Source organism: Salvelinus fontinalis, chromosome 1, assembly GCF_029448725.1.
Source record: "Salvelinus fontinalis isolate EN_2023a chromosome 1, ASM2944872v1, whole genome shotgun sequence".
Classification (NCBI taxonomy): Eukaryota; Metazoa; Chordata; class Actinopteri; order Salmoniformes; family Salmonidae; genus Salvelinus; species Salvelinus fontinalis.
Genome location: NC_074665.1, coordinates 62,484,815 through 62,508,558, shown reverse-complemented (window position 1 = coordinate 62,508,558; position 23,744 = coordinate 62,484,815). Strand labels below are relative to the sequence as shown.

Sequence of the window (23,744 nt, the reverse complement as noted above, 5' to 3'; positions counted from 1 at the left end):
TTGTGTTGAGTAAAGGCAGCTATGGGATAAAGTGGTTTTACGTAAAACAGAATAGGATTGTGTTGAGTAAAGGCAGCTATGGGATGAAGTGGTTTTACGTAAAACAGAATAGGATTGTGTTGAGTAAAGGCAGCTATGGGATAAAGTGGTTTTACGTAAAACAGAATAGGATTATGTTGAGTAAAGGTAGCTATGGGATAAAGTGGTTTTACGTAAAACAGAATAGGATTGTGTTGAGTAAAGGCAGCTATGGGACAAAGTGGTTTTACGTAAAACAGAATAGGATTGTGTTGAGTAAAGGCAGCTATGGGATTAAGTGGTTTTACGTAAAACAGAATAGGATTGTGTTGAGTAAAGGCAGCTATGGGACAAAGTGGTGGTAATTCTCTGGCAGAAAAACCAACCACTGTAGTTGAGATGGTCACAGTTTGGTTAAAAAAAATATTGCCCTTTCTCTCACCCAATACGGGTGGCTTCACTTCAAAATGAATGTAAAATGAAGGCATAATTTGTGTTCAAACAGAGTAAAGGGCAAATCCTTGAAGATTAATACTTAACATGAAACTAGTGATTTTCCTCAAGGCCTAAAGACACTTGAAAATGACCTGCCATGGTAATTTACTGACAAAGTCTTCTTAGTTGTCCTTGACAAGCGTTATAGAGCCATATTACATTGAATTACAATGAAAACAGCATTTTGCATGATATTCAGTCAGAATAAAATAACAAAATGGAACAGAGCAGAAAAAAAGAAAGGAAAGAACAGAGACTGAGAGCACAGAAATAAGTTGGTCAAAGGAGTGCCTCCTGTCTGATCATAACCATGAGGTGATCACGATCTCACACACACACACACACACACACACACACACACACACACACACACACACACACACACACACACACACACACACACACACACACACACACACACACACACACACACACACACACACACACACACACACACACACACACACACACACACACACACGCACACACACACGCACACACACACGCACCTTGGTTAAGGGGGGAGGTGAGTATAGCGAGTCAGTTAGGAGGATAATGAGTTTGATCTGCCCAAAGCCTCACAAGATTAAACGACAACATGAACAAAGGAGGAGTCGAGGTGGAGGAAGATGGAGTGGGATGGAGGTATAGATGGAGGGATAAGAAGAGGTAGTGTTTATTGCTGGGGTAGGTTGTTGTGGTGTGTTTGTATGCAGCTCTGCAAAGCACTGAGAAAAACAAGTTGATTCCCTCAATCCGTCTCACTAATTTAGAAGAGTTAACGAGAGATTTTAATCAACACGTACCACACCAGACTGAGTCCATAATGTTATTCATAAAGTATGTGTACTAGTATTCTAATTTGTGAGACAGTGCTTTACCAGACGACTGTGAGTTGTTCCTAAGCTCTCTGTTGATTGGCAAATAAATTGGCTGTATTGGTGTACATTTTATGCACTGCTGGCTTGCTGGTAATATTACAGAAACAGGGATTAAATTTGCTCCGTCAGCCAGAACACGTCTTGTTGCGCAGAGATAGTGAGATGGCAGGTGCCAGATCTCGACATGGAACGTATTCAAATGCCAGCGGGAAACACGGGTTAAAATGATGATGGAAACAGGATGATAGAGAAACAAAGATAACTTCATTATAACGACTGTGTATTCCTGCAGAGATGTAGGATCTTCATTTTACCTACATTGTCACAGCAAAATTATCTTGCAGTAACAGGATTTGAACGTTTAGTCCATATTGTTGCTTGATCAGTGGTTAGGCTATTAGATGGCTTAAAGTATACATGAAAAGTGCAATGCTGTTAAAATAATCACGTGTTAGTATAGGTTTTCAGTGAATTTATGGAAATCAAGAAGCTCATCTGCATTTCCTCATCTGAAAATTCTCAGCAACAAAATTCTGTCTCTCCAACTCCCACTGTACTGATATCTCTTGCAATACATTTGTGCTGGCTCGATTTCTGATCATTTCCTCTTGTTCAGGTCGACTCAAACCAGGGAGAGCCACTCCAATAATGTGTCAGAAAGACTGTTCTATTAGGGTAATAGCCAGGACAGAACAGAACAGAGCAGACAAAACAGGAAGGATTTGCATAAGTGGTGATCTCAGTCCATCAGGGTTGGGTGTCAATTCCATTTAAATTCCAGTCAATTCAGGAAGTACACTGAAATTCCAATTCCAATCTCTTCAATGCTTTTCAATGAGGAAAATGTGTAATTGGAATTTGGTTTACTTTCTGAATTGCCTGGAATTAAATTAGAATTGTCTCAACCCTGCAGTTCATGTGTGCGTCCAAAATGGCACCCTATTCCTTCTATAGTGCATTACTTTTGACCAGGGTGCATAGGCCCATATAAAGGGAACAGGGTCCAATTAAAGCTCCTTGGGCTCCCGAGTGGCGCAGAGGTCTAAGGCACTGCATCTCAGTGCTAGAGGCGTCACTACAGACACCCTGGTTGGAATCCAGGCTGTATCACAACCGGCAGTGATTGGGAGTCCTATAGGGCGGCGCACAATTGACCCAGCGTTGTCCGGGTTTGGCCGGTGTAGGCCGTCATTGTAAATAAGAATTTGTTCTTAACTGTCTTGCCTAGTTAAATAAAGGTTATTTAACCTCTGACTCTACAGGAAGTACAGAGCAGTGGCGGTCGGTGACATTTAAGATGAGGCAGGACAATGTTTTTTTTAATGAGCATGGACTTATTACTATTATAGCATATTGGATGACTCTCATTCATATTCCATTCACCCAGCTCAATGTAACAGCATAGGTTTAGGCTACTACATGATACTCACCTTTTCCCTGTACCCATCATGAAGTTGCTACACCCTAACTTGGCCTATGAATGAACGTTTACAGGTCAAGAGAAAAATTTGAGTAATCAAGGTGGCAGACAGTGACACATTCAATACCACCTTGCACACTCTTGCCTGCATCTATCAGTTGCAAACAAGAGTTTCTATTGGACACATTCAGGTATGTTTATCCCCGTTTCTTTACGTTTTCTTTTGTTTAAGAAATGTTTTTCAACAGAATCGGCGGAATGAATACACCCCTGATCACATGCAGACACAGTTCACATTCTTAGCAGCCACAGCATGATAATTTTACTCATTGTATAATTCCTCATCGTATCTACGCTCTCTCCTCCTCTCACCTTTTCCCTTCAATTGTGGACTTAATTGCACAACACATCAGTTGTCTGTGACCAGGCAAAACAACCTTTCCAAACCAAACCTTCAAATCATTACCGCTACACACAGCCTACATCGTTGTCAGCATATTAGCTCACGTCATAGTCAACATAGCTACTAGAACTAACGCGTTAGTAAACCCACTACAATCATGCAGTGCGGTGTACATTCAGCAATCAGTTTAGCAGTTACACCGGCAGAAAATAAAACCAAAAGCTTACCTTGATTTGGAAGAGGTTCCAGCGTTGGATAGCCATAGCCAGCTAGCTAACATAGCATCCTCCACTGTTTGAGCCTGGTGTTTGAGTAGGCTAAACTAGCCAGCTGCATTCACTAGCTAAGTGAATATACAACAAAATATAGCTAGCCCTCTTTCGCTCAATCTCTCTAGCTTCTCCTTCATTTTTAAAGAAATTAATTTGTTAAAAACTGCTCAACTATTGTCTTTCTCTCTCTGAGTCAACTACTCACCACCTTTTATGCACTGCAGTGCAGCTTATGCAGTGCAGCTGTAGCTTATTCTTTCAGTACTAGATTAATTCTCTGAACCTTTGATTGGGTGGACAACAGTTCATGCTAAAAGAGCTCTGATAGGTTGGAGGATGTCCTCCGGAAGTTGTCATAATTACTGTGTAAATCTATGAAAGGGGGTGACAACCATGAGCCTCCTAGGTTTTGTATTGAAGTCAATGTACCCAGAGGAGGAATGAAACAAGCTGTCCTCCGCCTTCACCATAGTGCTACACTACAGAGTGCTTTTGAGGCTACTGTAGATCTTCATTTCAAAACAGTGTGTTTTAATAAATTATTTGGTGACACGTGAATATATTTAGTATAGTGTTATCTAAAAAGGATAACATTTTTAATGTTTCACAATTTTTATTAAATTCACTGAGGAGGATGGTTCTCCCCTTCCTCCTCTGAGGAGCCTCCACTGGTACAGAGGAGGAGTGATAAATCAGAACACCTTCATCCAAAAGCACTTGCTCCCTCTCGCCCTTTCTTTTTGTCTTTCTCTCTCCTCTGTCTGTGTCTCTCCCCCTCGCCACCACCACGCCTGCTGTCTCTGTGGATAACCAGCAAGCTAATTATTTAAATTAAATTTTTCAATTTAAAAATAAAATACACCCACGCAAGCATACTTGGAGAATAGACCAAAATGTGACTGACCATTCCATTCCAGCTAGTCCCTGATCGCACAGTCACTACCACTTCACAGGAGGGATGGGCAGGGCTCTACCACGTCATATCACAGGAGGCGTAGGCAGGATCCAGCCATGGAATTCTATGTGTCTCTACCACATCACAGCACGGGGGTGAGCAGGAGAAGTCTACCACTTCACAGCACAGGGGGGTCACAATCCAGGAATCACCCACCTGCAGCAGTCTCCGGACAGCGAATAGGGCGAGAGCGGGCCTGGCGTGAGAGGCCCCATTTTGTCCAAATGGGCAGGTGACGAACACCGGTCTAGAATTGAAAAACGGTCCAGATCACTGTCTTCGTCCATGTAGCAAAGGGGGGCTGCCCCAAGCCGACCCGAATCCCCGCTTCTGGCACCACTTCCTGGGGCTCCAGCTCCAGCCCCTGTCCAAGTTCCGGTCCTTCCCAGGGGGATCTCAAACACATCGTCATCCCCCAGGAGGCCCTCTGTTCCCCCCCAGGGGAGGCTCATTGCGCCCCATTAGGGTGCTGGAGGATTTGGTGATGTGGAGGCGGGAGGCATAGCTACCCAGCTCAGAACACTGCAGACTGGCAGAGGTAGAGGAGCGAGAAAAGGGGAGGAAGAGGCGGAGGAGTTTGGAGCTGGGCGGGTGGAGGTGGGAGTTAGGAGGTGGTGGAGGAGGAGGAGGGACGCCGGAAGAGTGAGGTTGGAGGCAGTGTTCGTGGGTGAGGTACTTGTAGTTGTTGGTGAATGAGGGAACGAGGTGAGGGTGTGTGCGGGTGAGTGTGTGCGTGGGGAAGGGGGGATGGTTCGAGGCCGGGTGTGGGAGTGTGGCTGCTTTGCCATTGAACATCTTGGACTTCTGGTCCGTGTTGGGTTGTTTAGGTTTTACATCCAGCTCTCCTTCAGAACAGGTCCGGTCTATGAAGTGCAGTCCGCTACAGAGGCTGTCCATGCGCTGGTCCACATCGTTCAGAGAGTGAGAGAACTTCAGCGTCCCGTTGACGGTGGAGGGGCGGAGCAATGAGAGCCATTCCGTCCCGAAGGAGAGCCCGCCCCGGCCTTTGGAGGGCTTGAAGGCTGGGGGGGTATCCAGGCAGAGTGTTGTCACAGAGATGCCTCCTCCTGACCCCTGAGAGGTTTTGCTGTTGGAGTTCATCAGAACCACAGTGGTCTGCAAAGGCTTCTGGGAGCCCTGGTCTGGAGATGTGGCGGTAAGGCTGTGTGTGTGGGATCGTAGGGATGGAGGTTGGAGGAGGGGAGAAAGGAAGGGATGGTCGGGCAGACGATAGCAGAAAACCCATACAGGAGAGAAGGATAGATGGATAGCAGGATGGAGGAGAGATGGGTAGAAAAAATATATATGAAATGAAACAAAAGGCCAGCATGCAATCAAACAAAAAAAATAAAGGAAAGGATGGAGAGTTAAATCAGGGAAACTCCCTTCCTGACCTTGCACAAAGGGGTTGGCATAAAGCTGAACACCATTTCTGGACAATAAAGTATTATTCTTCAGTACAGTGTAGTACTCCTCACTGCCATATCTAGCTCCCGTCTATTCTGTTTAGCATCAGACAACACCATATGTAACCCATCTGGCACCTTGCTTTCAATCAACTAAATCAACTAAACATGGGACTGCTAAGATCCAGAGCCAGTAAACCCTCAGCAGCCCAAAGCATTTGAAGGATGTACACCAGCAGATGTCATGGTTGGAGGGTTAAAGGTCAGGGGTTCAGGGGTTAGAGTTTAAAGGTTATTGTTTAAAGGTGTGTGTACAGTACCTGCAGATGTCCTGGTTGGAGGGGGTGACCGATGACCGTGAAAAGCTGCAGGGGGCGTTGACGGAGGTAGGACTCCCCGCCTGAGGAAGAGAGAGAGAGAGAGAGAAACCAATATAATTCTGATTAGTCTCATCGGCATCACCAGAAAAATAGTAACATTGGGCTTCATTTACAATAAAGAGAAAGAGCTGGCCTTCGATTAGCTCTGTATCTTCCTCAGATAGCAAGCCGTTAGCTAGCTAGCAAGGGTATTTTCTGAGACTGCCAAAGGAAATATCTCCAACGTTAGAGAACAAGCAAATAGCTTATGTAGAACTTCATCCAGTCCATTTTACTACACTTCCACGGAATGCATCATAAACATGGCATGTACTGACGCACAGCGTGATAAAAACAACAACCACACTGACAGAGTCCAGGAGATAAAAGGGATTCAGAGCTGTCAAGAGTGCCGACCAAACTTATACAAATATACACAGTACAGCTGGCTGTTAGTTCACATTACATTACCACTAGCTGGCATCTGACGGAATTATTTCAAACGGCAAAACATTTGAAAAAAACAACAACTGGAAAACCAGTTTCAAAACTTAAAACTACTTCTGCAGATACTCGTATTTTCAGTTAGTCGGTTTATTAATTATCTGTTAATTTAAAGGTTGAACGTGAAAGTGTTAAAACATTTTCCATGGACTCAATGAAGTACTTCAAAACTGCCACGCGAGCCTGGATTTCAAACGATCATGGTCATGGCGTGAATAAGCTCTATACCTCATTAAAACACTCATTAGCAGCACTGGTGTGGTAGTAACAAATGGGATCAGAAATCCTTTTGTCTATAACCTTGGTGTAGCCTTATAGTCAGTGGTAGTAGAGGTGTGTTGTAATATTATGTCCCGGTACATCTGGTGTAGGCTAGTGGTTAGAGCATCGGGCCAGTAACCGAAAGGTTGCTGGATCGAATCCCAGAGCTGACAAGGTAAAAATCCCACTGTTCCCCAATCATTGTAAATAAGAATTTGTTCTTAACTGACTTGCCTAGTTAAAAAAAGGTTACATTTAATAAATAAATAAAATCAGAAGCCTCCCAGGCTACAGGCACTGTGTGCATTAGCCTCTACTACCCACTAATTACCTATTGACTACATCTGTAACTATAGGGCAATTTATAGCTCAGGGGTTGGATGAGATCAATAAATTATTCAATGAATTCAACTCTGCCTTCACCTTCTCTCTCTGCCTGTCAATTCAAGGGCTTTACTTGCCAAAGCAAGTGAAGTGGATAATGAACAAAGTGAAATGAACAGTAAACATTACACTCACAGTTCCAAAAGAATAAAGACATTTCAAATGTCATATTATGTCTATATACAGTGTTGTAGCAATGTGCAAATAGTGAAAGTTCAAAAGGGAAAATAAATATGGGTTGTATTTACAATGGTGTTTGTTCTTCAGTGGTTGCCCTTTCTTGTGGCAACAGGTCACAAATCTTGCTGCTGATATGGGAGTTTATCAAAATTGGGTTTGTTTTCAAATTCTTTGTGGATCTGTGTAACCTGAGGGAAATATGTGTCTCTAATATGGTCATACATTTGGCAGGAGGTCAGGAAGTGCACCTCAGTTTCCACCTCATTCTGTGGGCAGTGTGCACATAGCCTGTCCTCTCTTGTGAGCCAGGTGTGCCTACGGTGGCCTTTCTCAATAGCAAGGCAAGTGAAGTGAGTCTGTAGTCTGTACATAGTCAAAGCATTCATTTAGTTTGGGACAGTCACAGTGGTCAGGTATTCTGCCACTGCGTACTCTCTGTTTAGGGCCAAGGAGCATTCTAGTTTGCACAGTTTTTTTGTTATTTCTTTAAAATGAGTCAGGTAATTATCTTTTTGTTTTCTCATGATTTGGTTGAGTCTAATTGTGCTGCTGTCCTGGGGCATTGTGGGGTCTGTTTGTGAACAAAGCCCCAGGACCAGCTTGCTTAGCGTAACTCTCTCTCTCACTTTGTTGTCTGATTGTCGTGCAATCTTGCACACACACACACACACACACACACACACACACACACACACACACACACACACAAATACATATGAAGAAAAATAACCGCATGTAGGGGTGTGATGATCAAAACAGAGGAACTGTCTTTAAAATCAATAAGACGAGACAATATTTAACTGTGGAAGTAGAACATTTACATAGTGTGTTATTACACACCAGCAAGACGGGGAAAATGAGGAAGGTACTGTGTTAACTATATAATTCTCAGATATACTGGCTATAATGGCACTGGAGAGGATGGCTGCCGTTTTACGGGTTCGTAACCAACTGTGCTATTTTGTTAGTTTTTATTCTCATTGTTTGTAACTAATTTTGCACATAATGTTGCTGCTACCATCTCATATGACCAAAAAGAGAGTCTGGACATCAGCACAGCAATTACACACCTCGAACTGGACAATTAAAAAAAATAATTAATGAGTCTGACACAAAAGATATACTGCTTTGTCGAGACAAGGCCCAAATCCCCATTAAATCCCCGACGAGTAGGTAAACCACCGCTACCCTCCGTATTATTGGCCAACGTGCAATCATTGGAAAACAAACTGGATGATCTATGATTAAGACTATCCTACCAACGGGACATTAAAAACTGTAATATGTTATGTTTCACCGGCTAAACAACGATAAGGATAAAATAGAGCTGGCTGGCATCTCCGTGTTTCGGCAGGACATAGCAGCTATGTCTAGTAAGATGAGGGGATGGGGATGTGTGTCTATTTGTCAATAACTGCTGGTGCGCGATGTCTAATATTAAAGAAGTCTTGAAGTATTGCTCGCCTGAGGTAGAATACCTCATGATAAGCTGTAGACCACAATATCTATGTTATTGGTAGTCGTCTATTTACCACCACGAACCGATGCTGGCACTAAGATCCCACTCAGCGAGCTGTGTAAGGCCATTAGCAAACAAGAAAATGCTCATCCAGAAGTGGTGCTCCAAGTGGCTGGGGACTTTAATGCAGGCAAACTTAAATCTGTTTTACCTCATTTCTACCAGCATGTCAAGTGTGCAACCAGAGGGAAAACTCTAGACCACCTTTGCTCCACACACAGAGATGCATACAAATCTCTCCCTCACCCTCCATTTGGCAAATCTGACCAATCCTTCTGATTCCTGCATACAATCACTGAAAAAACTAAAGCAGGAAGTACCAGTGACTCACTCAATACGGATGTGGTCAGACGATGCGGATGCTACGCTACAGGACTGTTTTGCTAGCACAGACTGGAATATGTTCCGGGATTCATCTAATGGCTTTGAGGAGTATACTACCTCAGTCACTGGCTTCATCAATAAGTGCATTGACGACGTCGTCCCCACAGTGACCGTACGTACATATCCCAACCAGAAGCCATGTATTACAGGCACCATCCGCACGAGCTAACGGCTAGAACTACCGCTTTCAACGAGCAGGACACTAATCTGGACGCTTATAAGAAATCCTGCTATGCCCTCAGATGAACCATCAAACAGGTAAAGCGTCAATAGAGGACTAAGATTGAATCCTACTACACCGGCTCTGACGCTTGTTGGATGTGGCAGGGCTAGAAAACTATTACAGACTACAAAGAGAAATCCAGCCGCGAGCTTCCCAGTGACGAGAGCCTACCAGACGAGCTAAATGCCATTTATGCTCGCTTCGAGGCAAGCAACACTGAAGCATGCATGAGAGCACCAGCTGTTCCGGGCAACTGTGTTATCACTCTCTCCGTAGCCGATGTGAGTAAGACCTTTAACCTGTCTAGGACTGGGCGGAACCCCTCGCCAACAGCCAATAAAATTGCAGGGCGCCAAATACAAAACAACAGAAATCTCATAAATCAAATTTCTCAAACATACAAGTATTAGGCACTATTTAAAAGATAAAATTCTCGTTAATCCAGCCACAGTGTCTGATTTCAAAAATGCTCTACAGCGAAAGCTCCACAAACGATTATGTTAGGTCACCACCAAGTCACAGATAAACACAGCCATTTTTCCAGCCAAAGAGAGGAGTCACAAAAAGCACAAATAGAGATAAAATTAATCACGAACCTTTGATGATCTTCATCAGGTGACACTCATAGGACTTCATGTTACACAATACATATATGTCTTGTTCGATTAAGTTCATATTTATATCCAAAAACCTCAGTTTACATTGGCGCCATGTACAGAAATGCCTCCAAAATATCAGGAGAAATTGCAGAGAGCCACGTCAAATAACAGAAATACTCATCATAAACTTTGCCGTTTACTTGACGTTGACGTTTACACTTGTTCTTAACCTGTCTGGCTCCGGCGTTACGCTAGCGGAACTCCTCCCACATTCCACTGAAAAGGCAGAGCGTGAAATTCAAAAGATATTTTTTAGAAATATTGAACTTTCACACATTAATTAACCTGTTAAAGCTGGGGGCGCTGTTGTCACTATTTATGGTAATCGTGTAATTTTTGAAACGGCTTCCTACAAAATTCTTGATCGTACAATATGCATATTATTATTATTATTGGATAGAAAACAGTCTATAGTTTCTATAGGAGTTGAAGTGTTGTCTCTAAGTGGAACAGAACCCATTCTACAGCAATTTCCCTGACATGGAGTCAGATTTCAGAAATTTTGGCCACTGTTCTGGAGTCAGTTTTAAAGCCAATGTTATTCCTATGAGTATACGGACACTGCTTACGTCTTCCCCTGGATGCCTTTACGTGATGACGATTTGAATGGGGTCGATTGCGCAATCACAGGCACTATAAATTAAAAAACCCTGTAGCTAGTAACTCCTTTGCAGCTGCGTCATGCGCGTGGAGGACACCGACCCGCACCTGTTCCAAGCATTAGTGTTGGGAGTAATCTTTCTCCGGTCATGTTAAGACTCGTTATAGGAGTTAAAAACATCATAAGGTAGTTAATTTAAAGCGTTTTATAGCAATTTATATCCGTTTAGTGCGATTTTGGGACATTTATTTCTGAGACGCTGTGAATCTCTGGGCACGCTTCCAGTTCATCCCGAACGCAGTTGGCATTTCCACATGGCAAGAGGACAGCTTTCCACCAAAAGACGATTAGACCCAAGAAAGGATCCTTTGCCCAAGATACTGATGGAAGAACAGCTCAAAGTAGGAAATTTTTATTATGATAAATCGTGTTTCTGTCGAAAAATGTTAGTGGCTTAGGACGCCATGTTTTTTGACGTAGCTTCGCTTGGCGCAAACTGTATTGAAAAGTAAGGATAATTTAAAAAATGTAATTCCGCGATTGTATTAAGAATTAAATTGTCTATCAATCGCTGTCCACCCTATATTTTTTAGTCACGTTTATGAGTATTTATGTATACGAGTAGATCACTGTCTAATATGGCGCACGGACATTTTCTCACCAGCTGGGCTATATTTCTCATTGTCTAACCATGATTTTGGTGGCTAAATATGCACATTTTCGAACAAACTGTATATGTATGTTGTAATGTGATGTTACAGGGGTGTCATCTGAAGAATTCTGAGAAGGTTAGTGAAAAAAATAATATATTTTGGCGATGTTTACGTTATCGCTCTCTTTGGCTAGAATCAATGCTGGGGTAATGTTTGCACATGTGCTATGCTAATATAACGATTTATTGTGTTTTCGCTGTAAGACACTTAGAAAATCTGAAATATTGTCTGTATTCACAGGATCTGTGTCTTTCGATTAGTGTATGCTGTGTATTTTTACGAAATGTTTGATGATTAGTAGTTAGGTAAACACGTTGCTCATTGTAATTATTCTAGTCCATTTGTGACGGTGGGTGCAATTGTAAACTATGCCAGCTACCTGAAATATGCACATTTTTCTAACAAAACCTATCCCATACCATAAATATGTTATCAGACTGTCATCTGATGAGTTTTTTTCTTGGTTAGGGGCTATAAATATCTTAGTTTAGCCGAATTGGTGATAGCTACTGGTGTTGGTGGACAAATAAAAGATGGTGGATTATGCTAATGTGTTTTTAGGTAATAGATTTACATCTTTACATATTGTGTCTTAGCTGTAAAACATTTAAAAAATCGGACATGTTGGCTGGATTCACAAGATCTGTGTCTTTCATTAGCTGTATTGGACTTTAATGTGTGAAAGTTAAATATTTAAAAAAAATATTTTTTTTGAATTTCGCGCTCTGCCTTTTCAGTGGAATGTGGGGGGGGTGTGCCGCTAGCGGCACCCTCATCCTAGACAGGTTAACAAGTCCAATACAGCAAATGAAAGATACACATCTTGTGAATCCAGTCAACATGTCCGATTTTTAAAATGTTTTACAGCGAAAACACCACATATATTTATGTTAGCTCACCACCAAATTCAAACAAGGACAGACATTTTTCACAGCACAGGTAACATGCACAAAGCCAACCTAACTAACCAAGAACCAACCAAACTAACCAAGAAACAACTTCATCAGATGACAGTCTTATAACATGTTATACAATAAATCTATGTTTTGTTCGAAAAATGTGCATATTTGAGGTATAAATCAGTTTTACATTGCAGCTACCATCACAGCTACCGTCAGAAATAGAACCGAAGCAGCCAGAGTAATTACAGACACCAACGTCAAATACCTAAATACTCATCATAAAACATTTCTGAAAAATCGATGGTGTATAGCAAATTAAAGACAAACATCTTGTGAATCCAGCCAATATTTCAGATTTTTTAAGTGTTTTACAGCGAAAACACAATATAGCATTATATTAGCTTACTACAATAGCCTACCACACTACCGCATTCATTCATCAAGGCACGTTAGCGATAGCAATAGGCACGTTAGCGATAGGGAATAAACCAGTAAAATATATTAATTTTCACTAACCTTCATAAACCGTCATCAGATGACAGTCCTATAACATCAGGTTATACATACACTTATGTTTTGTTCGAAAATGTGCATATTTAGAGCTGAAATCAGTGGTTATACATTGTGCTAACGTAGCATCTTTTTCCCAGAATGTTTCCCAACTATTCTGACCAAATAACTATTCATAAACGTTACTAGAAAATACATGTGGTATAGGAAATGATAGATACACTAGTTCTTAATGCAATCGCCGTGTTAGAATTCTAAAAATAACTTCATTACGATATGCAGTTTACGTTATGGCGAGAGCGTGCCCAAAACCTGGCCGCAAACGACTAGTACAACATGTTCGACAGATATTTGAAATAGCATCATAAAATGGGTCCTACTTTTGATGATCTTTCATCAGAATGTTGTACAAGGGGTTCTTTGTCGGGAACAATCGTTGTTTGGATTTAGAATGTCCTCTTCTCCAGTCAATTAGCACGGAAAGCTAGCAAAGTGGCGCTAAGCTCTCCTTCCTGAACAAAGGCACACAACGCAACACGCCTAACGTCCCGAATAAATTTCAATAATCTAATAAAACTATATTGAAAAAACATACTTTACGATGATATTGTCACATGTATCAAATAAAATCAAAGCCGGAGATATTAGTCGTCCATAACGACAGCTTATCAGAAGGCAAATCCAGGTCCCTTCACGCGCTCTCCAGAAAACAGGAAACTGGTGACACGTCATGCCGAGAGCTATTATTCGACCCCAGATCAAGTTATTCACTCAATTTCTTCTCTCACTGCCTGTCGACATCTAGTGGAAGACGTATGAAGTGCATGTATTCTAATATATATCAAGGACATTAATGGGCAGGCCCTAGAACAGTGCATCGATTTCAGATTTTCCACTTCCTACCAGGAAGTTTGCTTCAAAAGGAGTTCTGTTTTACTCACAGATATAATTCAAACGGTTTTAGAAACTAGAGAGTGTTTTCTATCCAATAGTAATAATAATATGCATATTGTACGAGCAAGAATTGAGTACGAGTCCGTTTAAATTGGGCACGATTTTCCCCCAAAGTGAAAACAGCGCCCTCTGTCCTCAACAGGTTAATGCAACTGCTGTGTCAGATTTCAAAAAGCTTTACGGCAAAAGACAATATTCAATAATCTGAAAACAGCGTTCAGCCACAAAAGCAAGCCATACAGTTGCCCGCCAAATTGTGCAGTCAACAAAACTCATAAAAAGCATTATAAATCTTCACTTACCTTTGCTGATCTTCGTCGGAATGCACTCCCAGGACTCCCACTTCCACAAGAAATGTTTGTTTTGTTCGGTAATGTCCATCATTTATGTCCAAATAGCTATTTTGTAGCGTGTTTGGTAAACAAATCCAACGTCAGGAAGCGCGTTCACTAAAAGCTGACGAAATGTCCAAAAGTTCCGTAACAGTCAGTAGAAACATGTCAAACGATGTATTGAATCAATCTTTAGAATGTTTTTAACATAAATCTTGAATAACGTTCCAACCGTAGAATTACATTGACTTCAGATGAGTGATGGAACAGAGCTCCCTCTCTCGCGCATGGTCAAAGAATGGTCAGGTCATGGCAGACCTGACTAATTCCCCTCTCATTCGGCCCCCCTTCACAGTAGAGGCATCAGACAAGGTTCTACAGACTGTTGACATCTAGTGGAAGCCGTAGGAAGTGCAAACTCATCCATATCTCGCTGTGATTTCAATAGGATCTTGGTTGAAAATCGACCAGCCTCAGAATTTCCACTTCCTGTTTGAAATTTTTCTCAGGTTTTTGCCTGCCATATGAGTTCTGTTATACTCACAGACATAATTCAAACCGTTTTAGAAACTTCAGAGTGTTTTCTATCCCAATACTAATAATAATATGCATATATTATCAACTATGACTGAGGAGCAGGCCGTTTACTCTGGGCACCTCTGTGCACCTTTCATCCAAGCTACACAATACTGCCCCTGCAGCCATAAGAAGTTAATGCAACCGCTGTGTCAGATTTCAAAAGACTTTACGGAAAAAGCATAATCTGAGAACGGCACTCAGAGGCCAAACCAGCCAGAGAAATATACGCCATGTTGGGTAGTCAACATTATTCATATTATTCATATATACAGTGAGGCAAAAAGTATTTAGTCAGCCACCAATTGTTCAAGTTCTCCCACTTAAAAAGATGAGAGAGGCCTGTAATTTTCAACATAGGTACACTTCAAATATGACAGACAAAATGAGAAAAAAAAAATCCAGAAAATCACATTGTAGGAGTTTTAATGAATTTATTTGCAAATTATGGTGGAAAATAAGTATTTGGTCGCCTACAAATAAGCAAGATTTCTGTCTCTCACAGACCTGTAACTTCTTCTTTAAGAGGCTCCTCTGTCCTCCACTCATTACCTGTATTAATGGCACCTGTTTGAACTTGTTATCAGTATAAAAGACACCTGTCCACAACCTCAAACAGTCACACTCCAAACTCCACTATGGCCAAGACCAAAGAGCTGTCAAAGGACACCAGAAACAAAATTGTAGACCTGCACCAGGCTGGGAAGACTGAATCTGCAATAGGTAAGCAGCTTGGTTTGAAGAAATCAACTGTGGGAGCAATTATTAGGAAATGGAAGACATACAAGACCACTGATAATCTCCCTCGATCTGGGGCTCCACGCAAGATCTCACCCCGTGGGGTCAAAATGATCACAAGCAAAAATCCCAGAACCAAACGGGGGGACCTAGTGAATGACCTGCAGAGAGCTGGGACCAAAGTAACAAAGCCTACCATCAGTAACACACTACGCCGCCAGGGACTCAAATCCTGCAGTGCCAGACGTGTCACCCTGCTTAAGCCAGTACATGTCCAGGCCCGTCTGAAGTTTGCTAGAGAGCATTTGGATGATCCAGAAGAAGATTGGGAGAAGGTCATATGGTCAGATGAAACCAAAATATAACTTTTTGGTAAAAACTCAACTTGTCGTGTTTGGAGGACAAAGAATGCTGAGTTGCATCCAAAGAACACCATACCTACTGTGAAGCATGGGGGTGGAAACATCATGCTTTGGGGCTGTTTTTCTGCAAAGGGACCAGGACGACTGATCCGTGTAAAGGAAAGAATGAATGGGGCCATGTATCGTGAGATTTTGAGTGAAAACCTCCTTCCATCAGCAAGGGCATTGAAGATGAAATGTGGCTGGGTCTTTCAGCATGACAATGATCCCAAACACACCGCCTGGGCAATGAAGGAGTGGCTTCGTAAGAATCATTTCAAGGTCCTGGAGTGGCCTAGCCAGTCTCCAGATCTCAACCCCATAGAACATTTTTGGAGGGAGTTGAAAGTCCGTGTTGCCCAGCAACAGCCCCAAAACATCACTGCTCTAGAGGAGATCTGCATGGAGGAATGGGCCAAAATACCAGCAACAGTGTGTGAAAACCTTGTGAAGACTTACAGAAAACGTTTGACCTCTTTCATTGCCAACAAAGGGTATATAACAAAGTATTGAGATAAACTTTTGTTATTGACCAAATACTTATTTTCCACCATAATTTGCAAATAAATTCCTTAAAAATCCTACAATGTGATTTTCTGGATTTTTTTTCTCATTTTGTCTGTCATAGTTGAAGTGTACCTATGATGAAAATTACAGGCCTCTCTCATCTTTTTAAGTGGGAGAACTTGCACAATTGGTGGCTGACAAAATATTTTTTTGCCCCACTGTAAATATTCACTTACCTTTGATGATCTTCATCAGAATGCACTCCCAGGAATCGCAGTTCCACAATAAATTTTTGTTTTGTTTGATAATGTCCATCATTTATGTAAATTTATGTCCAATAGCTTCTTTTGTTAGGGCGTTTGGTAAACAATCCAAAAGCGCGATCTGGTCCATTCGGACGAAACCTTCAAAAAGTTATATTACAGGTCGAAGAAACTTGTCAAACTAAGTATAGAATCAATCTTTAGGATGTTTTTATCATAAAAGTTCAATACTGTTCCAACCGGAGAATTCCATTGTCTGTAGAATTGCACTGGAACGAGAGCAACCTCTCAAGTGAAAGCGCAGGACTGAGAACGAGGCTGTAGGCAGACCCCTTAGTAAAACAGCTCCCATCCGGCCCCCCTTCACATGAGCAGCCTGAAACCACATTCTAAATACGATTGACATCTAGTGGAAGCCGTAGGAAGTGAAAAATAACCCATATCCCACTGTGTATTCGATAGGGGTGAGTTCAAAAACTACAAACCTCAGAGCCTACCAGACGAGCAACACGGAGGCATGCATGAGAACATCAGCTGTTCCGGATGACTGTGTGATCACGCTCTCCGTAGCCGACATGAGTAAGACCTTTAAACAGGTCAACATAGACAAGGCTGCGGGGCCAGAAAGATTACCAGGAAATGTGCTCCGGGCATGTGCTGACCAACTGGCAGGTGTCTTCACTGACATTTTCAACATGTCCCTGATTGAGTCTGTAATACCAACATGTTTCAAGCAGACCACCATAGTACCTGTGCCCAAGAACACAAAGGCAACCTGCCTAAATGACTAAAGACCAGTAGCACTCACGTCCGTACCCATGAAGTGCTTTGAAAGGTTGGTAATGGCTTACATCAACACCATTATCCTAGAAACCCTAGACCCACTCCAATTTGCATACCGCCCAAACAGATCCACAGATGATGCAATCTCTATTGCACTCCACACTGCCCTTTCCCACCTGGACAAAAGGAACACGTATGTGAGAATGCTGTTCTTTGACTACAGCTCAGCGTTCAACACCATAGTACCCTCAAAGCTCATCACTAAGCTAAGGATCCTGGGACTAAACACCTCCCTCTGCAACTGGATCCTGGACTTCCTGATGGGCCACCCCCAGGTGGTGAGGGTAGGTAGCAACACATCTGCCACGCTGATCCTCAACACTGGAGCCCCTCAGGGGTGCGTGCTCAGTCCCCTCCTGTACTCCCTGTTCACCCACGACTGCATGGCCAGGCACGACTCCAACACCATCATTAAGTTTGCAGACGACACAACAGTGGTAGGCCTGATCACCGACAACGACGAGACAGCCTATAGGGAGCAGGTCAGAGACCTGGCCGGGTGGTACCAGAATAACAACCTATCCCTCAACGTAACCAAGACTAAGGAGATGATTGTGGACTACAGAAAAAGGAAGACCAAGCACGCCCCCATTCTCATCGACGGGGCTGTAGTGGAGTAGGTTGAAAGCTTCAAGTTCCTTGGTGTCCACATAAACAACAAACTAGAATGGTCCAAACACACCAAGACAGTTGTGAAGAGGGCACAACAAAGCCTATTCCCCCTCAGGAAACTAAAAATATTTGGCATGGGTCCTAAGATCCTCAAAAGGTTCTACAGCTGCAACATCGAGAGCATCCTGACTAGTTGCATCACTGCCTGGTACGGCAATTGCTTGGCCTCCGACCGCAAGGTACTACAGAGGGTAGTTCGTATGGCCCAGTACATCACTGTGGCTAAGCTGCCTGCCATCCAGGACCTCTACACCAGGCGGTGTCAGAGGAATGCCCTAAAAATTGTCAAAGACCCCAGCCACCCCAGTCATAGACTGTTCTCTCTACTACTGCATGGCAAGCGGTACCGGAGTGCCAAGTCTAGGACAAAAAGGCTTCTCAACAGTTTTTACCCCCAAGCCATAAGACTCCTGAACTGGTAATCAAATGGCTACCCGGACTATTTGCATTGTGTGCCCCCCAACCCCTCTTTTTACGCTGCTGCTACTCTCTGTTTATCATATATGCATAGTCACTTTAACTATACATTCATGTACCTACTACCTCAATTGGGCCGACCAACCAATGTTCCCGCACATTGGCTAACCGGGCTATCTGCATTGTGTCCTGCCACCCACCACCCGCCAACCCCTCTTTTATGCTACTGCTACTCTCTGTTCATCATATATGCATAGTCACTTTAACCATATCTACATGTACATACTACCTTAATCAGCCTGACTAACCGGTGTCTGTATGTAGACTCGCTACTTCTATAGCCTCGCTACTGTATATAGCCTGTCTTTTTACTGTTGTTTTATTTCTTTACTTACTTATTGTTCACCTAATACCTTTTTTGCACTATTGGTTAGAGCCTGTAAGTAAGCGTTTCACTGTAAGGTCTACAGCTGTTGTATTCGGCGCACGTGACAAATAAACTTTGATTTGATTCTGTAAAAGGTCAATCCAATCATTGTGTCTGCCAATCTGTATGACTACAACCTCAGATCTGAATGGAACAGGCATTAATGATAATCGGCTATACATTTTACTAACATTTATGCAATATACTTTTTACTTATCTATCCATTATCACCAGAACGTCTGTATGAAGCGGGTGATGAAACAAACAGAAAACTAAAAAGCTTCTATCCAAAGTGACTTAAAGTACAATGTATGCATACATTTTTCAGAAATGAACCCACAGTCGTGGCATTGGCAAGTTCTAACAGAGCCTGTTAATGTGTGTCAGAATGTACACATAATTTACCATTCCTGTCATTCTCCTCATACCTCAAACACATCTCTATCCAACTCTCTGTTCTTCTCTGTTTGCACAGCCAACATTTCCTTGTTCTTTAAATGTAATTTCCCTTTAGGTATTTCACCTCAGTGAACAAAATGATGGTATGAGTCTTACTGAGGCCAAAGACCAAAGCAAATAACTCAGGCTTGGAGAGACCAAGATGAGGCAGACTCAATCCAACCTAGTAACCATGATAATGACACTTACCGCAATAACAACTAGAAGTAGGCACTGTGTGCTACTGAGACCAGATTCTAATAAAAAAAACGTATTCTACTGCCAATATGGGGCTCCCGAGTGGCGCTGCGGTCTAAGGCACTGCATCTCAGTGCTAGAGGCGTCACTACAGACCCTGGTTTGATTCCAGGCTGTATCACAACCAGCCGTGACTGAGAGTGCCATAGGGCGGCGCAAAATTGTACCGAGTTAAGGTTTGGCCGGGGTAGGCCATCATTGTAAAATAAGAATTGGTTCTTAACTGACTTGCCTAGTTAAAAAAAGGTTATATAAAAAGAGTGAGGAAATCTACAAGACGGAGATGGCCTATATCTGGGTTATGTTGGCAAGACTGTGGCAACTGTATAGCAGTACAAATCAAATAGTATTCGGTCACTTCCTCACAGTCTAACCAAGGTGAAGGAACTGAAGTAAAACGGAATGTACAAGAGGACTATTCAGCCACATAGGAACATGTAAGGTCAATAGAAAGTCCATTATAATTAAAATGTTTATGCAGTTGCATGGCAGTGCAAAAGAAATAGTATACTGTCGCTACAAACAGCAAAGTGCAGTGCGCTCCAAAGCAATGGTCAGTTGTCAGCATTGGAGAGAGAACGAGAGACAGTGATGTAGGCCTAAACAGTAGCAAACTCCTGCAAACCATAGCCACGGGAAGTAGGGGTGCTGCAGCACCCCTTGATAAATCCAAAACATGTCCCCACCAAATTTGTGCACTAGGCCTTTATTACTCCTGTATGAATGTAGAAAATAGCCCCTCTTCTCTGACTAACTCATATGGTCTCTGACTCCCCAGTAAACTACTCTGGTATGATAAGATGCTGTTTGCCATACTACTCTGGTATGATAAGATGCTGTTTGCCATACTACTCTGGTATGATAAGATGCTGTTTGCCACGCACGCACGCACGCACGCACGCACGCACGCACGCACGCACACACACACACACACACACACACACACACACACACACACACACACACCACACACACACACACACACTGAATACTAAGAGCTGCCTGCCTCACGCATGACACATGTTCATAAACACGCCTGAGTGCTCAGTCAAACACGCGCCATTGTGTGACTAAAAGTGTCTGCCTGGATATAACCTTGTCCCAAGGCTATTGTGCACAGTGCATATACAGTGCCTTCAGAAGGTATTCACACCCCTCGACTTTTTCCACAATTTATTGTGTTACAAAGTGGGGTTAAAATTGATTTAATTGTCAAATTTTTGTCAACGATCTACACAAAATAGTCCGTAATGGCAAAGTGGAAAAATTATTATTATTATTATTATTTTTTAAATAAAAAACTAATATAGCTTGATTACATGAGTATTCAACTCTCATAGTCAATACATGTTAGAATCACCTTTAGCAGCAATTACAGCTGTGAGTCTAAGAGATTTTCACACCTGGATTGTATAATATTTGCACATTATTCTTTTAAAAATTCTTTAAGCTCTCTCAAGTTTGTTGTAAATCATTGCTAAACGACCATTTTCAATTCTTCCCATAGATTTTCAAGCCGATTTAAGTCACAACTGATACTAGGCCACTCAGGAACTGTCACGATCTATCACAAGGATGACGCTGGAGAGACGAAGCAGGTACGGGGAGTAACATTTAATAAATAACGGACATGGAACGAGACATAAACAGCTTAGCAAACAGAAAACAATCAATGCAGAAGCGGGGAACAGAGCTGGGGACCGACACATATAGGGGAGAAAATGAACAGGTGATAAGAGAGTCCAGGTGAGTCCAATAACGCTGATGCGCGTGACGAGGAAAGGCAGGTGTACGTGATGGATGGCAGGAGTGAGTGATGCAAGGCATTCTGGCGCCCTCAAGCGCCAGGGGGGGGGAAGAGCGGGAGCAGACGTGACAGTATCCCCCCCACTAGGGGCGCCACCCGGCGTCCCACCTGGGCAAACCGGCCGAGACATGGGCGCTGGGCAAGCCGGTTGAGGCGTGGAAGCCCGACGAACCGGCTGGAGCGTGAGAGCCTGGCGAGCCGGCTGAGGCATGGGAGCCTGACGATCCGGCTGAGTCCAGACGCCTGTCGATCCCGCTGAGGAAACCCGATGATCCGGTGGATTGTGACGTGGGATGGGAAGCCACCGAGCCAACCGAGGCAATGAAACCTCTCGAGCCAGCCAGGGCATGAAAGCTCGACGGGCTGGCTTAGGCACCCCCGGTTCGATCGGCGGCAGAATCCACCCCCGACGTCACCGACAAAACAAAAAACAAACAAACAAAAAAACTCCTGGACAGGCTGGGCAGACAAGAACTGACGATCCAGCTGAGGCCCGACGTGGGATGGGCGCCATCCGAGCCAACCGGGGCAAGGAAACCTCTCGAGCCTGCTAGGGCGTGGAAGCCCGACGAGCAGGCTAGGCACCCCCGGTTTCATCGGTGGTGACCCAGAGCCGATGCCACTATACCAACCAGAACGCCAGTACTCCCCGATGCTTCGTGTGATGGCTTCTGCATTCTGTCACGATCTATCACAAGGATGACACTGGAGAGACGAAGCAGGTACGGGGAGTAACATTTAAAAAAATAACGGACATGGAACGAGACATAAACAGCTTAGCAAACAGAAAAACAATCAATGCAGAAGCGGGGAACAGAGCTGGGGAACTGACACATATAGGGGAGGAAATGAACAGGTGATAAGAGAGTCCAGGTGAGTCCAATAACGCTGATGCGCGTGACGAGGAAAGGCAGGTGTACGTGATGGATGGCAGGAGTGAGTGATGCAAGGCATTCTGGCGCCCTCAAGCGCCAGGGGGAGGGAAAGAGCGGGAGCAGACGTGACAGGAACATTCAATGTCGTCTTGGTAAGCAACTCCAGTGAATATTTGGCCTTGTGTTTTAGGTTATTGTCCTGCTGAAAGGTCAATTTGTCACCCAGTATATGCTAGAAAGCAGACTGAACCAGGTTTTCCTCTAGGATTTTGCCTGTGTTTATTTTCATGATAAAAAACTCCATAGTCTTTGCCGAAGACAAGCATACCCATAACATGATGCAGCCACCACCATGCTTGAAAATATGAAGAGTGGTACTCAGTGATGCGTTGTGTTGGATTTGCTCCAAACATAATGCTTTGTATTGAGGACTTAATGTTGATTTCTTTGCCACATCTTTTGCAGTTTTACTTTAGTGCCTTATTGCAAACAGGATGCATGTTTTGGAATACTTGTATTCAGTACAGGCTTCCTTCTTTGCACTCTTATCAATTAAGTTAGTTATTGCGGAGTAACTACAATGTCGTTGACACATCCTCAGTTTTTCTCCTATCACAGCCATTGAACTCTGCAACTGTTGGACTCATGGTGAAATCCCTGAGCGGTTTCCTTCCTCCAGCAACTGAGTTAGAAAGGATGCCTTTCTTTGTAGTGACTCTGCCTATTTATTTACCATCCAAAGTGCAATTAATAACTTCACCATGCTCAAAGGGATATTCAATGTCAGATTTTATTTGTATTACCCATCTACCAATAGGTGCCCTTTGTGAGGCATTAGAAAACACTTATCACTGGTCTTTGTGGTTGAATGTGTGTTTGAAATACACTGCTCGACTGAGGGAGCTTACAGATAATTGTATGAGTGGGGTGCAGAGATAAGGTAGTCATTCAAAAAATCATGTTAAACACTATTACTGCACACGTCACAGTGAGTTTATTATCAACTTCTTATGTGACTTAAGCCAATTTTTACTCCTGGATTTATTTAGACTTGCAATAAAAGGGGTTGAATACTTACTGACTCAGGACATTTCAGCTTTTTATTCTTGCAAAACGGTTTTCGCCAGGCATAAATGGGACCAATGTCATCCAAAAAGTTAAACTTTTGAATCATCTGTCCATAGAAC

At 42.9% G+C, this 23,744-nt stretch overlaps 1 protein-coding gene across 6 annotated transcripts in view; it reads right to left on the bottom strand.

The window, feature by feature from the left end:
* The window catches only part of LOC129859393 (E3 ubiquitin-protein ligase MARCHF8-like), a 129,586-nt gene that overhangs the window by 6,869 nt on the left and 98,973 nt on the right, over positions 1 to 23,744 (bottom strand). For all 6 annotated transcript variants that reach the window (XM_055929132.1, XM_055929142.1, XM_055929152.1 and 3 more), the window contains one exon: positions 6,171 to 6,250. In XM_055929132.1, coding sequence (XP_055785107.1) covers positions 6,171 to 6,250 — 80 coding nt within the window. The remainder of the gene's footprint in view (positions 1 to 6,170; positions 6,251 to 23,744) is intronic.